Source organism: Mizuhopecten yessoensis, unplaced genomic scaffold (assembly GCF_002113885.1).
Source record: "Mizuhopecten yessoensis strain PY_sf001 unplaced genomic scaffold, ASM211388v2 scaffold10947, whole genome shotgun sequence".
NCBI classification, from domain to species: Eukaryota; Metazoa; Mollusca; class Bivalvia; order Pectinida; family Pectinidae; genus Mizuhopecten; species Mizuhopecten yessoensis.
Window position 1 is genome coordinate 67,676 of NW_018408801.1, and position 17,269 is coordinate 84,944.

At 38.6% G+C, this 17,269-nt stretch overlaps 2 protein-coding genes across 2 annotated transcripts in view; both read left to right on the forward strand.

Annotated features, from left to right (window-relative positions):
• The window catches only part of LOC110463960 (perlucin-like), an 8,923-nt gene extending 6,172 nt beyond the window's left edge, over window positions 1–2,751 (forward strand). Inside the window, exons 3-6 of the mRNA XM_021518931.1 lie at window positions 1–85; window positions 474–564; window positions 952–1,183; window positions 2,474–2,751. Coding sequence (XP_021374606.1) covers window positions 1–85; window positions 474–564; window positions 952–1,183; window positions 2,474–2,519 — 454 coding nt within the window. The 3' untranslated portion in view covers window positions 2,520–2,751. The remainder of the gene's footprint in view (window positions 86–473; window positions 565–951; window positions 1,184–2,473) is intronic.
• Window positions 2,752–7,037: 4,286 nt separating this feature from the next.
• LOC110463943 (perlucin-like) lies at window positions 7,038–16,445 on the forward strand. The gene is made up of 5 exons (XM_021518901.1): window positions 7,038–7,159; window positions 10,494–10,582; window positions 10,751–10,841; window positions 14,911–15,145; window positions 16,346–16,445. Exons 1-5 carry the CDS (start codon window positions 7,111–7,113, stop codon window positions 16,377–16,379), a joined length of 498 nt encoding a protein of 165 aa, XP_021374576.1. The 5' UTR covers window positions 7,038–7,110; the 3' UTR covers window positions 16,380–16,445.
• The last annotated feature ends 824 nt before the right edge of the window (window positions 16,446–17,269 follow it).

Sequence of the window (17,269 nt, forward strand, 5' to 3'; positions counted from 1 at the left end):
CGCTGAATGTCCGGACGGGTTTACAAGGCATGGTACATCCTGTTACACCGTACCTCACGTGAAGGCAGACTGGAGCCAGGCCACAGTAAACATTTTATACTAGTTTATTCACACTTACCCTGAAATTAATAATAAAGCAAATATGATGTATGTATCACTGTATGAATGCAAAACAATAAGAAAACGCGTATATATTTATTGTAGAAATAATGCTAAATAACAATATGCTTGCATACTGACAACCACTGAGCGATGATAAAAAACATATGTACATATAAATTTAACTTTATCAATTCAGTAAAACACCAACATGCTTTCAAAATTCAGTTTAATGGCTTTTGATATAATAAAGAAATTTCATATCAAAACATTGGATAAATGTTCGTAAGAACTCGATGAAAATATTCATGACATACGTTTTGCATAAAAATAGTACATACGAAGTTACTACTGGTGGTGTTGTATAACTGTAGGTAGTCTGTAAAGAACTCGGTGCGCACCTGGTAGAGTTTGAGGACGCGACCGAGGAGAGATTCGTTCACGGTTTCCTTTCTTTGCACTGGCGTGAGTAGATACGGTGTTAGCCGGTTACGAACTGTAAGAAATGTAAAACAATGTAACGTGGCAGAGAAAGCTTGATTGATAAATCAATGTTCGTGTCTCTTAATCTTGTTGTAATAATCTGTACTCTCTTCATAATCTTTTTTTGCAAACATTTTTTATCAGAATTGTACGTTTTGAAGTATAGCGTTTTCCTTATACTCAAACTAAAAAACCAATGTGTTTTCTGTGAGGTATTGTTTGCTTGAAGTTATCAGAAATTTACTTTAGCGTTTCAATAACTAGTGTCTCATTTTACATGTTAACAGATTGATTTCAACCTACGTGGATTTCATATATGACTATGACTAAACATTGGTAACATACTACTGCACTTAACATTTGTTACAGGAGCTTACAGCCCGCCCGAGTTCTGGATTGCCGGTAATGATATTTTAGAGGAGGGCCATTGGCAGTGGGCTTCCGGAAAACCAGTGACTTTTGCGAACTGGGACGACGATCAGCCTGACAATGGAGGAGACCATGATAACAACGAGCATTGCATGGAAGTAAAACAAAAAGATCAATGGAAATGGAACGACCAGGAATGCCAGGAATATCGTTTCTTCATATGTGAGATGCCGTAAGTAAACTATGAGAGAGAGAAGTGATTCCGCATGGTAAGGAAAAGATCGAGAGAGGGGAGAGTCCATAAGTAAAGTATGATAGCAGGGGGAGGAGTCCGTTAGAATGCTAAAGTAGAGATCGAGAGAGGGGAGGCTCCATTTGTGATGTAGAGGATGAGTCCGTTAAAATGGCCAAGAAGAGATCGATAGAGGGGAGATTCCATTAGTAAAGAAGGGTAGGAGTCCGTTAAAATGGTCAAGAAGAGATCGAGAGAGGGGAGATTCCATTAGTAAAGTAGGGGGGGTTCCGTAAGAATGGTATCGAAGAGATCGAGAGAGGGGATATTCCATTAGTGAAGTAGACGATGAGTCCGTTAAAATGGTCAAGAAGAGATCGAGAGGGGAGATTCTATTAGTAAAGGAGGTGGAGGAGTCCGTAAAAATGGTCAAGAAGAGATCGAGAGAGGGGATATTCCATTAGTGAAGTAGGGGATGAGACCGTTATACCACATTTATTTCAAACATCTTTCGAATTATATTTCAAAAGTAATAAAGGTTAAGATTGCATTATGTAATAACCTCTTGTATCTGCGTTTGTTTAAATAAACCCCACTGTTTTGTTAGATATATAGATAAAGAGACAGTCATTATAAGTGATCTACCACTCCGTCTCTCCACCATTTATATATAGTATGATATACATTTATAACATTTCTACAATCACTTAGTGTTAATTGGTTGGAATACTTTTGTAACTGAAAATGGATATATGTGGACTTTAAATGGGCCATACGTATCTATTAAGATAGTACGTGCTTAGGGAAAGCTCGAGAAATTGTCAAATACCTACTTTAATCTCAGTTATACTACCTAGCAGAGCTGGGATTCGATGAAAGCCACAATTGTTTCAATTTTAACGTCAACATTTCATGGCATCACAGACTTCCATTCACATTGTGACCTCACAAAAAAGAAAGGTTTGCAGTCAAAATATCGAAGTAAGGGGTATTTTACATATCAAGCTAGCATGGAAAATGCCGTGTGCACAATTAATTGCAACAAGTCCTGGATATTTGATGAATAGAATATTATAGTCGTTTCCATTTCGCTAGATGCTCGCTGACATTTTATAAATAACTTTAATCCTGTTTGTATCATATGTCTATAACTGAATGTTGGATCGATAAATCATATCATAAGGATCTCTGATCCTTCATTGATATTGGCTTGATTTTATAAAATGCAGATAACATTGTTTATATCTTGATTCATTATCAAAACTGAAAATATTGTTTGTCTGTACACAGGATTACTGACAACATTGGAGGATCACAGCCAGGAATAATAGGCTAATCGACGACGCGTCATCTACTTGTCTCCGCACACATTGTTGTCAATAAACATATACTTAAATTGTATTTTAATGATCTAGTCTCCTGAGGTTTAAAAAAATATTATTTCCTGCAAGCTATGCAATACTCAAATTTCACTTTTTGGTTCAATATAGATTTATTACAAAAACTATTCTTGTATCACCTTTTTGAAATGGCAAGTTTAAATTTGCTGTGAAAGATTCAGATGTTCAATAAACAAAAAATATAAAACAAAATATAAACTTGAATACTGGTATTTAATTACTGATTTAGCCTAATTGAATTTACCTTCGAGACACAATACCTTAATATAAAGAAGCACCCTATCCCGAAATGGTAGTTTGGTTTCAGAAAAAGACACGCACATTTTCCTTTAGACCTAAAGAATACGTTTTATGTCAATCCTCAAATCGTAAAAAAAAATATGAAAAACGAGGAATTATTGAACTTGACATGAGGGATAGGATTTAACTTCATTGCTTTTATGAGAATGAAGTATAATTTATACAAATCGCACTTCCATAATGTATAAGAAAACAATATGCTTTTCCTTCATTGTGCACACATTCATAGATTTTTGATAACTCCATCGGAAGATTGTTTTGGATTTGTTTCGGAAACAGTCAATACAATACGTTTTCTGTCAAGTTCGTAGCTTATCCATGACACAGCCAAATAAATAGATATAAACAGAACAAGAACATACCAATTTCTTCGTATTTCTATGTGATTTTTTCTTCAAAAAATGATACATACATAAACACTGTACCACAAAGCTTATTGGTTCGTCCATCTATGACGTCATCGGTGGCGCTAGATGAGTACTCGTTCATCTATGACGTCATCGGGGGTGCTAGAGGAGTACTCGTGGATTTCGATTTAATAATGATTACGGTAAACCACTGAGGCTTAGAAATCGAATATAGGAAATTAAAATAATTTATTTGTGACAGAAAATAATGTTGCCTTTAATCTGACGTCGGATGAAAATGTTAGTAAGCATGTGTGAGATTGTAATATTTTGCGTTATGCATCAAACAAAAGGCCGTTAACCACGGTAGTGCACCAGCGCATGCGTACATATGTGCAATCTTGGCAAAGTTTATATCTACTAAACGACTTCTGTCATCAAGAAACTAGCGTTCAAATTGTATGATTGATACAGTAGGAAGCTGACCCAAATATCAGCAAGGAGCCCAACCCTCAATTAAATGTCTTTAAATCAACGTTATCTTAGTGACTCAGTGTCGGTGAATTTTACCTAGGCAAGATAAAGAGTTTAATCAAAGTCAGTTTATATCAGCAACGTTTTTTGTGCAGGTGTAAATCTGTGTCAGCCATTATATTTAATATTGGCGTCATTGTGAAATGTTTGTCCAAATACCAGGACTGTCAATCAGAGAAGTTTTATTAGGAAATGATTTATTCCACGTTACAAAGAAAACATTGCTGTGACTTTCGTTAAATATAATGATGATGTTCATAGTAAGATAAGACCCGACATATACCAATTTAATATTCTAAAGATATCACAAAATATACAAATACCAAATCAACTAGGACAACATCAGTGCAGAAAACGGAAACAAGTTTTGTTTCTGTTTCAAATATATCAATGCTCCAGTAATTTAACTCAAATAATGAATTATCTTAAACTCTAGTCTGTTTATCACTTTTCTGGTGAGAAAATGGTATAGCTATCATATTAACCCTGTGAAGATAACTAAGTGCTTGGTGACGCTCCCCTGTATAAAGATCCTCTAACCCGTTACATTAAACTATGTTATCACGTGATAACCTAGAACTGGTAACTGTGTCTTTTGATGGATTTGTGGCTTATTTTTCTGAGGCATCTTATCTCATGACTGGCCTGGTTAAGTCTAAGTGTCACACAAATCAATATCTATACAAGCAGTACAAATAAGAACATTGACCTACCAACTCACATCCTATTTAACATGAATAAGTTTGCAGAAAAATGCCTTTGCCTTCATATTGTGATTTGATTTTATGATTGTTTTTGACGTCTTCATCACGTTAACCCCTTAACCATGCGACATCATAATAAAACGTCAGTCGCCTGAACAGTCCCATGTTTGGCAAAAAATAACTTGCAACAGACGCTTTGGATAAGTTTGTTCATATGTTTTATACCAACCTCAATACTTTCACTCTCTGCACCCCATCCTCGATATCCAGGGGTTACGCTCACTTTCGCTCTCTACACCCCTGGAATATGTCATAGCAAAAATGAAGGCACAGTGTGCAACACCTTGTGGATGAGACGAGAAGACTAGTTTGGTCGTTTGATGTACATCAAAAAAATATCGCGGTCGCGTAACGGTAAAAAATGACAGGCTTTGAAGTCGGGCGTTGCTCCTTTGTAATCTTCAAAGGACAAGTATCAGACTAGTGATTATTCAGGAATTTTTACCTGACACCAATCATATTCCAGGGGTGTAGAGAGCGAAAGTGAGCGAACCCTCTGGATATCGAGGATGCCTGCACCCCTGAAATGTGTCTTAGCAAAATTAAAGGCACGCGACTAGCTATTTGATTGTTCTTAGGTTTATATATCTGACCAATAGCTAAAGCTGTTACCTGTCCTTTGAAGATGACAGAGGAGCGACAACCGACTCCAAAGCCACTTCATTTTATTGTTATGCGGCCGACAGATTCTTTTGATGTACATCAAAGGATGAAACTAGTCTTCTCGTTTCATCCACAAGGTCGTGCAAACTGAGCCTTCGAACTCCAGGTGTGCAGAGAGCAAAGTTGATCGTTACCCATGGAGTATCGAGGATGATTTTATACCAATCATACGGAAACTTTCCTAAAAATTATATAGTACCATATTGTATATACAAAGTGTATTTATTATTCACACGATTGGTGGGGCATTGCGGAAGTTTTCTTTTTGTAAAGAATGTATTGACATATGAATGTTAAGACAAGTTAATTTAAAAAGTAAAATAACATAATTTTTAACAAATGCAACGACTGACATTAAGGTGTATGCGAAATGAGTGGTGTATATACTATATATACATAATATATAAGTCATTGACTGGACGACAATGCATGGCTTACATACATTATATATCAACATAATAACTTAACATTTAAAATAAACATCGTTCACAACATTAAGTTAACATATACAGCATATGTATCCATGTTGTCCCCATTGTCCAACAAAAAGAATAGTTTTATGACGGACGTATAAAGGAATGATTATTTAATTGAATTGTATTTCGATCCGTGTAATCAAAAATAACGAAACTGTGGAATTTGAAAATATATTCCTAGTTTATGCATCACGCTTTCGCTAATTGTTAAACATTTTAATAAACCATGAATAAAATTACATTACCAATCCTTGCTAATTGTTAAACATGCTTGAAAGCCATGGCATTCATACCCACATGACAGCTACTAAAATTAGTTCCTTCTCATACGTTGATTGTGGTTATATAATAGGAAGAAATATATAACTAGGCTGTTATTACTCCTATGACGTGAGCACTTACTAACAAAACGTATCTCCAATAGTTTCTGAAGTCGACCTCAGAGTGTTGTCTTACATTACTTAAGAAGTATAGGAATGGCAATGACAAATATCAATAACAAGAAGGCAATAATTCATGATTTTCAGTATAAATAATATATTATATACCGCTTTATCACAACCTAGTTCGTAGGTCGTCTCAAAGCGGTTCACAAATTATTATCCGTGGTTATAGGGCCAATATATTTCTCAACTCTCTGGGGAGCATACAGCCGATGCTTCCATATCGGGGCTCACAGCTAGCATTCAACAATTCTAGCACTGCCCAACCATGTACTCATTTACAACTGAGTAGACTGGAACAAGCGGAGTGAAATATCCTGTTCAAAGATACAACACAGTGCCGTGACGTGACTCGAACCCACAACTCTTCGGTCACAAGCCCGGCGTCCTACCACTAGACTACCGTGCCTCCTAATTTAAGTCATATAACGACATATATTGTAATATGGTATATTTATATACAGATAATGTAAGGCAAATATAGACCTATTCAAAGCAGGCATTTCGTCGTAATTCTATCAGAATAGGCAACCATTCAATAAAGTTTTTCAGAGCTGTATTCCCAGAGTTAATATATACTAGTAAACAACAGTGATTAAAAAGAAACAGGGCACGACAATAACATCAAAAAAAATCTCCATACAGAATACTGCAATTACCGGTGCTCTAACCACCCTTTATCTATTCAGTTATGTGCACATTACGATGATCTGTTTGCCTAATGTATAAAAGTGATTATAAGTCTTTGTTTTTTGTTTAACAATTATAACTAATACTATTATCCATGTGTTGTAAAGCGCTTTAGAGTAATTTTACAATTTATATAGAGCGCTATATAAATGTTGTATATTACTGTTATTATTATTATTAACTTCCTACATATTGCCAGGGCGGTCAGATCTAGCTGATAAGAGTGGAAATGGCATAGATAAGAACTAGTATTATTTACCTCAGCTTTGATCTCTTACAATCTGAACACATAATCGTATCAGGAAACACAATGGCGTTTATCATTACATTGACATTACTTCTAACTTTGACGACTTTCTGTGAGTATGACTTTCGTGTCTACTTAAAATACAGTAGTGGTAACAAATAGCATTTACAAACTCGAATGATAACAAGGCAACACTGTTAACATACTCTGTGTTTGTAATAGCTGCATATACACTAACGACTATCATATCTCATTTATCACTGTAACCTTACTCTGTGTTTGTAACACTAACGACTATTATATCTCATTTATCACTGTTACCTTACTCTGTGTTTGTAACACTAACGACTATCATATCTCATTTATCACTGTAACCTTACTCTGTGTTTGTAATAGCTGCATATACACTAACGACTATCATATCTCATTTATCACTGTTACCTTACTCTGTGTTTGTAATAGCTACATATACACTAACGACTATTATATCTCATTTATCATTGTTACCTTACTCTGTGTTTGTAATAGCTGCATATACACTAACGACTATCATATCTCATTTATCATTGTTACCTTACTCTGTGTTTGTAATAGCTACATATACACTAACGACTATTATATCTCATTTATCACTGTTACCTTACTCTGTGTTTGTAACACTAACGACTTTCATATCTCATTTATCACTATTTGCAACATCTGAACACTAATGAAATCACTAGAAATAAGAAAAATCGTTTCCACTTCTGGAGCACCTTGCTTTCTCCCTACTTCCTGCAGAGGACGCGTCCTGTCCATCTCACCTACACTCTTTTGTATACATGTGTAGCAGAATGTCCGGATGGTTTCGTGTTGCGTCCTGTCCATCTCACCTACAATGTTTTGTATACAGGTATAGCAGTATGTCCGGATGGTTTTTATGTTGCGTCCTGTCCATCTCACCTACAATGTTTTGTATAAAGGTGAAGCAGAATGTCCGGATGGTTTCGTGTTACGTCCTGTCCATCTCACCTACAATGTTGTGTTTACGGGTAAAGCAGAATGTCCAGATGGTTTCGTGTTACGTCCTGTCCATCTCAATTACAATCTTTTGTATGCAGGTGTAGCAGAATGTCCGGATGGTTTCGTGTTGCATCCTGTCCATCTCACCTACAATGTTGTGTTTACGGGTAAAGCAGAATGTCCAGATGGTTTCGTGTTACGTCCTGTCCATCTCAATTACAATCTTTTGTATGCAGGTGTAGCAGAATGTCCGGATGGTTTCGTGTTGCATCCTGTCCATCTCACCTACAATCTTTTGTATACGGGTGTAGCAGAATGTCCGGATGGTTTCGTGTTACGTCCTGTCCATCTCACCTACAATGTTTTTCATACAGGTGTAGCAGAATGTCCGGATGGTTTCGTGTTGCATCCTGTCCATCTCACCTACAATCTTTTGTATACAGGTGTAGCAGAATGTCCGGATGGTTTCGTGTTACGTCCTGTCCATCTTACCTACATTGTTTTTCATACAGGTGAAGCAGAATGTCCGGATGGTTTCGTGTTACGTCCTGTCCCTCTCAATTACAATCTTTTGTATACAGGTGTAGCAGAATGTCCGGATGGTTTCGTGTTGCGTCCTGTCCATCTCACCTACAATGTTTTGTATACAGGTTTAGCAGAATGTCCGGATGGTTTCGTATTACGTCCTGTCCATCTCACCTGCAATGTTTTGTATACAGGTGAAGCAGAATGCCTGGATGGTTTCGTATTTCGTCCTGTCCATCTCACCTACAATGTTTTGTATACAGGTGTACCAGAATGTCCGGATGGTTTCGTGTTACGTCCTGTCCATCTTACCTACAATGTTTTGTATACAGGTGTAGCAGAATGTCCGGATGGTTTCGTGTTACGTTTAGTCCATCTCACCGACAATGTTTTGTATACAGGTGTACCAGAATGTCCGGATGGTTTCGTGTTGCATCCTGTCCATCTCACCTACAATGTTTTGTATACAGGTTAAGCAGAATGTCCGGAGGGGTTCGTATTACGTCCTGTCCATCTCCCCTACAATGTTTTGTATACAGGTTAAGCAGAATGTCCGGATGGTCTCGTATTACGTCCTGTCCATCTCCCCTACAATGTTTTGTATACAGGTTAAGCAGAATGTCCTGATGGTTTCGTATTACGTCCTGTCCATCTCCCCTACAATGTTTTGTATACAGGTTAAGCAGAATGTCCGGCTGGTTTCGTGTTACGTTTAGTCCATCTTACCTACAATGTTTTGTATACAGGTTAAGCAGAATGTCCGGCTGGTTTCGTGTTACGTTTAGTCCATCTTACCTACAATGTTTTGTACACAGGTGTAGCAGAATGTCCGGATGGGTTCGTGTTACGTTTTGTCCATCTCACCTACAATGTTTTGTATACAGGTTAAGCAGAATGTCCGGATGGTTTCGTATTACGTCCTGTCCATCTCACCTACAATGTTTTGTATACAGGTGAAGCAGAATGTCCGGATGGTTTCGTGTTACGTTTTGTCCATCTCACCTACAATGTTTTGTATACAGGTGAAGCAGAATGTCCGGATGGTTTCGTGTTACGTTTTGTCCATCTCACCTACAATGTTTTGTATACAGGTGAAGCAGAATGTCCGGATGGTTTCGTGTTACGTTTTGTCCATCTCACCTACAATGTTTTGTATACAGGTGAAGCAGAATGTCCGGATGGTTTCGTGTTACGTTTTGTCCATCTCACCTACAATGTTTTGTATACAGGTGAAGCAGAATGTCCGGATGGTTTCGTGTTACGTTTTGTCCATCTCACCTACAATGTTTTGTATACAGGTGAAGCAGAATGTCCGGATGGTTTCGTGTTACGTTTTGTCCATCTCACCTACAATGTTTTGTATACAGGTGAAGCAGAATGTCCGGATGGTTTCGTGTTACGTTTTGTCCATCTCACCTACAATGTTTTGTATACAGGTGAAGCAGAATGTCCGGATGGTTTCGTGTTACGTTTTGTCCATCTCACCTACAATGTTTTGTATACAGGTGAAGCAGAATGTCCGGATGGTTTCGTGTTATGTTTTGTCCATCTCACCTACAATGTTTTGTATACAGGTGAAGCAGAATGTCCGGATGGTTTCGTGTCGCGTCCTGTCCATCTCACCTACAATGTTTTGTATGCAGGTGAAGCAGAATGTCCGGATGGTTTCATATTGCGTCCTATCCATTTCACCTACAATATTTTGTATACAGGTTAAGCAGAATGTCCGGATGGTTTCGTGTTACGTCCTGTCCATCTCACCTATAATGTTTTGTATACAGGTGAAGCAGAATGTCCGGATGGTTTCGTGTTGCGTCCTGTCCATCTCACCTGCAATGTTTTGTATACATGTGTAGCAGAATGTCCGGATGGTTTCGTGTCGCGTCCTGTCCATCTCACCTACAATGTTTTGTATACAGGTTTAGCAGAATGTCCGGATGGTTTCGTGAAGCATGGCGGATCCTGCTACCATGTTGTGCGGATTAAGGCGACTTGGCCTGAGAGTGATGTAAGTATGCTGAATGTTTACAGCGAATCATGAAGGTAATATACAGATATAATCACTGAGATGAAAGTACTCAACATGAGTAAAGTACAGGTGAACTGAAATGGTCTTTTCTACCTGGCATAATATAAACATTTTGAATAGCAACCTGTTTCGCTGATGTGTTTGTAGGTTTACTGCCATGCGGTAGGTTCAGACCTTGCAACTATTGAAACGCGGGAGGAACAACATTATCTAGCAGGCCTCCTAGCAGCAAACGCAGGTAGGGGGCAAAAAATAGAAGTGATTAAGACCTCGAGATTTACCTAGCAACACCCAAAAACTGGTAGTGTGAGAGTGTTGTAGTGTAGTCATAAAGGGTTACCTAGCTTTACAAACCAAAACTGGTGGTGTGAGAGTGTAGTCATCTAGCTACAGACCTACTCCAACAATGTTAGAGGTTTTACACGGCGAAAAACTTTTGACAGGCGCCGCGTAACCTCTAACTGCCCATAGCTGATTTTCCCGATGCTGACTATCACATTTTCAAAGTTCGGATTAAGATAGAGTATATCGTGTTTACATACATTTAAATGGTCAAAAGGGTCCAATAAACATTCCTTTCCATAAATCCATGATTATATGAGAAAAAGTTCATGTCAAAGACATAAATAATGAGTTTTTCAAACAAACAAACTCCGTTTCATTTCGTTCCGTTTGAAATTCCCCCTGATATTTTGTATTAATCCAGAAGCCATGTTTTAAATGTAGGTCAGAGATGTGCTACAACGACATGGACATGTATTTTGAGTGTTCTATTCCCTAATATACTATATATTTGTGTCTGTGACATATATATGAGATCAATATTATATAAACCGTGAGTAGACATCGTTGTCATGAACCGTTAACCACTTATGTGAGTTTTTCAAGCCGATTTTGTTCCGCCCGTATTTCGGGCGGAAACTGCATCAAAGAATTAGTGCTTCGGAAATGAGAGATCACAGTCGGTAAAATCATATCCGGTTGAAAAAAGGCCGACCAGCGGCCTCTCATGTTATAGGAGTAGCTACAGACCAAAGCTGGTAGTGTGAGAGTGTGGTAGTGTAATCATGGAGAGTCATCCAGCTACAGACCAATGTGAGAGAGTGGTAGTGTAATCATGGAGAGTCCCCAGCTACAGACCAAAACTGGTGGTTGTAAGTGTGGTAGTGTAATCATGGAGAGTCCCCAGGTACAGACTAAAGCTGTTAGTGTAAGAGTGTGGTAGTGTTATCATGGAGAGTCCCCAGGTACAGACCAAAGCTGGCAATGTGAGGGTGTGGTAGTGTAATCATGGAGAGTCACACAGCTACTGACCAAAGCTTGAAGTGGTAAATGTGGTAGTGTAATCATGGAGAGTCACCCAGCTACAGACCAAAGCTGGTAGTGTGAGAGTGTGGGAGTGTAATCATGGAGAGTCCCCAGGTACAGACTAAATCTGTTAGTGTAAGAGTGTGGTAGTGTTATCATGGAGAGGCCCCAGGTCCAGCCCAAAGCTGGCAATGTGAGAGTGTGGTAGTGTAATCATGGAGAGTCACCCAGCTACCGACCAAAGCTGGTGGTGTGAGAGTGTGGTAGTGTAATCATGGAGAATCAGCCAGCTACAGACCAAAGCTGGTAGTGTGACAGACCAAAGCTTGTAGTGTGAGAGTGTGGTAGTGTAAGCATGGAGATTCACCCAGCTACAGACCAAAGCTGGTAGTGTGATGGTGTGGTAGTGTAATCATGGAGAGTCCCCAGGTACAGACCGAAGCTGGTAGTGTGAGAAAGTGGTAGTGTAATCATAGAGATTCACCCAGCTACAGACCAAAGCTAGTAGTGTGAGGGTGTGGAAGTGTTATAATGGAGAGTCCCCAGGTACAGACCAAAGCTTGTAGTGTAAGAGTGTGGTATTGCAATCATGGAGAGTCCCCAGCTACAGACCAAAACTGTTGGTGGTAAGTGTGGTAGTGTAATCATGGAGAGTCCCCAGGTACAGACCAAAGCTGTTAGTGTGAGAGTGTGGTAGTGTAATCATGGAGAGTCCCCAGGTGCAGACCAAAACTGGTAGTGTGAGAGTGTGGTAGTGTAATCATGGAGAGTCACCAAGGTACAGACCAAAACTGGTAGTGTGAGAGTGTGGTAGTGTAATCATGGGGAGTCACCCAGCTACAAACCAAAACTGGTAGCGTGAGAGAGTGGTAGTGTCATCATGGAGAGTCACCCAGCTACATCCCAAAACTGGTAGTGTGAGAGTGTGGTAGTGTAATCATGGAGAGTCACCCAGCTACAGACAAAAGCTGGTGGTGTGAGAGTGTGAAAGTGTAATCATGGAGAGTTACCCAGCTACAGACCAAAGCTGGTAGTGTGAGGGTGTGGTAGTGTAATTTTGGAGAGTCACCCAGCTACCGACCAAAGCTGGTAGTGTGAGAGTGTGGTAGTGTAATTTTGGAGAGTCACCCAGCTACTGACCAAAGCTGGTAGTGTGAGAGTGTGGTAGTGTAATCATGGAGAGTCACCCAGCTACAGACCAAAGCTGGTGGTGTGAGAGAGTGGTAGTGTAATCATGGAGAGTTACCCAGCTACAGACCAATGTGAGAGTGTGGTAGTGTAATCATGGAGAGTCACCCAGCTACCGACCAAAGCTGGTAGTGTGAGAGTGTGGTAGTGTAATTTTGGAGAGTCCCCCAGCTACTGACCAAAGCTGGTAGTGTGAGAGTGTGGGAGTGTAATCATGGAGAGTCACCCAGCTACAGACAAAAGCTGGTGGTGTGAGAGTGTGAAAGGGTAATCATGGAGAGTTACCCAGCTACAGACCAAAGCTAGTAGTGTGAGGGTGTGGTGGTGTAATCATGGAGAGTCACCCAGCTACAGACAAAAGCTGGTGGGGTGAGAGTGTGAAAGTGTAATCATGGAGAGTCACCCAGCTACAGACAAAAGCTGGTGGTGTGAGAGGGTGAAAGTGTAATCATGGAGAGTTACCCAGCTACAGACCAAAGCTAGTAGTGTGAGGGTGTGGTGGTGTAATCATGGAGAGTCACCCAGCTACAGACAAAAGCTGGTAGCGTGAGAGTGTGGTAGTGTAATCATGGAGAGTCCCCAGGAGCAGACCAAAACTGGTAGTGTGAGAGTGTGGTAGTGTAATCATGGGGAGTCATCTAGCTACAAACCAAAGCTGGTAGTGTGAGAGAGTGGTAGTGTAATCATGGAGAGTCACCCAGCTACAGACAAAAGCTGGTAGTGTGAGAGTGTGGTAGTGTAATCATGGAGAGTTCCCCAGCTACAGACCAAAGCTAGTAGTGTGAGGGGGTGGTGGTGTAATCATGGAGAGTCACCCAGCTACAGACCAAAGCTGGTAGTGTGAGAGTGTGGTAGTGTAAGTATGGAGAGTCACCCAGCTACAGACCAAAGCTGGTGGTGTGAGAGAGTAGTAGTGTCATCATGGAGAGTCACCCAGATACAGACAAAACTTGGTAGTGTGAGAGTGTGGTAGTGTAATCATGGAGAGTTACCCAGCTACAGACCAAAGCTAGTAGTGTGAGGGTGTGGTGGTGTAATCATGGAGAGTCACCCAGCTACAGACCAAAGCTGGTAGTGTGAGAGTGTGGTAGTGTAAGTATGGAGAGTCACCTAGCTACAGACCAAAGCTGTTAATGTGAGGGTGTGGTAGTGTAATGATGGAGAGTCACCCAGCTACAGACCAAAGCTGGTAGTTAGAGTGGTAGTGTAATAATGGAGAGTCACCCAGCTACAGACCAAAGCTGTTAATGTGAGGGTGTGGTAGTGTAATCATGGAGAGTCCCCAGCTTCAGACCAAAGCTGGTAGTGTGAGAGCGTGGTAGTGTAAGTATTGCGTGGTATCTAGTTAGTAGTCATATTACGATGATACTAGTATTTGTATCGTAAAAAGGCACATGACATAAGATAATGAATTAACTTTACAACATGACAAGGGGCTTGTCATTCCAAATAACACTATTGAGGACCTGACGATATACTTCTAACAGTGATGACTGCCATTTTGAAAATTTAAAATATATCGTGGATTCAGTTTCTCAGCGTATTCCTTCTTGATATTGAGACACTGAGTTCAGTATTATTTCGTAATAGTTTTGAAAGAGTTCGGTCAAATGCTTTTCTTTGTTCATTGGTGTCGTCACAGCTCATTAGTATTTTTAATTGGGAAAGATTCTAGTGATTGAAGTAAAGATCCGGACTCAAATAGTGTAAATTATAGCATGATTCAAATTCATATCAATATTGGCACACTATTTCGTAGTTGGTACCATTGTTAGTTAGTGTGTATTCTACGACAGTCATGTTTTTTTCAGGAGCATATAACCCACCGCAGTTTTGGATTGGCGGAAACGATATTGCTGAGGAGGGTAACTGGATATGGCTCAAATCTAAGACGCCTATAGGTGACCAGGACTACTCCAACTGGATAAACGGAGATGTACTGCCTGTGACCGCAGACGAAAATTGTTTGATGATAACCAAGGGTGGTCGCTGGCAGTGGGAAGACAACAATTGTGATGACCATTACTTCTTCGTCTGCGAAAAAGAGTGAGTTAAAAAATTATAACATGTCATTTTGTAGATAAAGGAATGACTGAAAATAGAAAGAAATGGTGCAATGGTTTCCAGGTAAGTATTAAAGGAATTTGTAAAAAAGAACGATCTAGATGTAGCCATAATTATGTCGAGCTGAAGACTAACAATTATTTCACTGGTCTGTTCTCTTTATATAGGAAGTCAATCTTTACATTATGTTCATGTTTGGTTGTAGTTTTTTCCCAAATGAGTGTTTGTCATAATTCGGATTTCGTTTGTGTGATAAGACAATGGAACAAAGTGTATAGCTATAATTATTAATTATTGTAATCGTTTAAAATACTTGTATATATAGTAGATTTTTAAAACTTTCGTATGTAAGTGCCCAGATTGGAATATTTAACGTAAATATCCACAATAGATAAGCAAACAGGTGTTTAAATCGTGTCTATTTCCTTTTCCCGCAGTTTGTATAAACATACAAATCAAAATACAAAAAGCATCTAAATGACTCCAGATCGCCTTAGTTATGTTAAGATGTGAACATTTAAAATTTTGAAAAAGAAAATTGCAAGTTATGATATTTAATAAGATAACACTACTAGTTATTTTAGTATCATTATAGATTGTTATTAAGAATGTGTTGAGGGAGCGTGGCTGACTAGAGGGAACATTTGGAGGAAGTTAAAATGGCCTGAACAATGCACCGAGTAAAGAGTATTATTTTTCAAAGTGGTTTTGTTTCATTTTTATCGATTTTGAGTTTGAACTCAGAGTTTAGTTTACAGCATGGTATTCTCTTGTTTTTAGCTAGGTTAAATAATTCATGAATTTCCGAAAAATACCATGATTCTAAAGATTTTTGGGGGAATATATAATGTTAATAAATGTGATATATATTCAGACATGACAGCTATTCTTAATTAATGGACCTATTTAAGTGGAATTTTGTGCAATACAAAAATTAGAAGCACGCAACAGAACCATTACCATATAAATATGCAGCGATTAGTATTGAAATACAACCATGTCATATTAATTCTTCAATAAAGTATAATCACTGATTGAAATACAGATACCGTGATAAAAATGTTCTATAAAGTGTCCATGTATACATGATGTTGTTTATATGTATATACTGGTATCCTGTTAAACATCTATATTCAGTTTAAAGATACACCATCACAAGGGTCACTCTGTCTCTCGTTGCAGTGCCTACAGTGATGGAGGAATCGTGATTGGATGAACATTCCTCGCTGAGTATGACACCAATAATCTACACTGTAAACCGCCAATAAAATTACTTACTCAGCTTCTGTATTGTCGTTTTAATTTCCAAGTATAACATCCTAATCAACGAAATAACCGTGAAGAAAATTACGTTTTATCTCCTACATACAAGTTTCTTATGTCCTTATGCCAGCCTCCGTATGAACTGATCACCTCCATGAAGTTGATTCCTAGTTCCTAGTTCCTTATTCCATTACTTATTCAATTCCCTGATTACTTATTCGATTACCTGATTACTTATTCGATTCCTACTTACTAATTAACAAAAGAAATGGTTCAAAATATATTATTAAGCACTTCGATGATCTATTTAACCTTTCACTTACATAATAAGTGCTCATTACTTATTTGATTCACTGATTACTTATTCAATTTCCTGGTTACTTATTCAATTCCCTCATTACCTATTCGATTCCTTCTTACTTATCAACACAAAAGATGGTTCAAACTGCATTATTACGTACTTTGTTGATCTATTTAACCTTTCACTTCCATACTAAGTGCTCATTACTTATTCGATTCCCTGATTACTTATTCGATTCCCTGATTACTCATTCGATGTTCAGATTATTTATTCTATTCCTACCTACTGATATGATTTCATTTTTTAAAGGGATACAGTCATATGTAAAGATATGTAAAGTTACCATTTACTTGAAAATAAGCGCAAATACAAGAACATCAGACCATTTCAGATTACTTTGGCGTGGGATGAGAGTACCTCCGCTATTCACCTGCTGTTTTCTTGAAAGAGGTTGCTTAGTATACCGTGCATACTTTTCATATTTGGTAATAGTTTACATAGATAGCCTATTACTCGCATGAGACATCTGATGTAAAAAAAAA

Coding starts and splice junctions, on each gene's coding strand:
- LOC110463943 (XM_021518901.1), top strand. CDS start 7,111: ATGGCGTTTATCATTACATTGACATTACTTCTAACTTTGACGACTTTC. Junction 7,160..10,493: donor TCTAACTTTGACGACTTTCT/GTGAGTATGACT, acceptor TTTTGTATACAG/GTTTAGCAGAATGTCCGGAT. Junction 10,842..14,910: donor CCTCCTAGCAGCAAACGCAG/GTAGGGGGCAAA, acceptor TGTTTTTTTCAG/GAGCATATAACCCACCGCAG.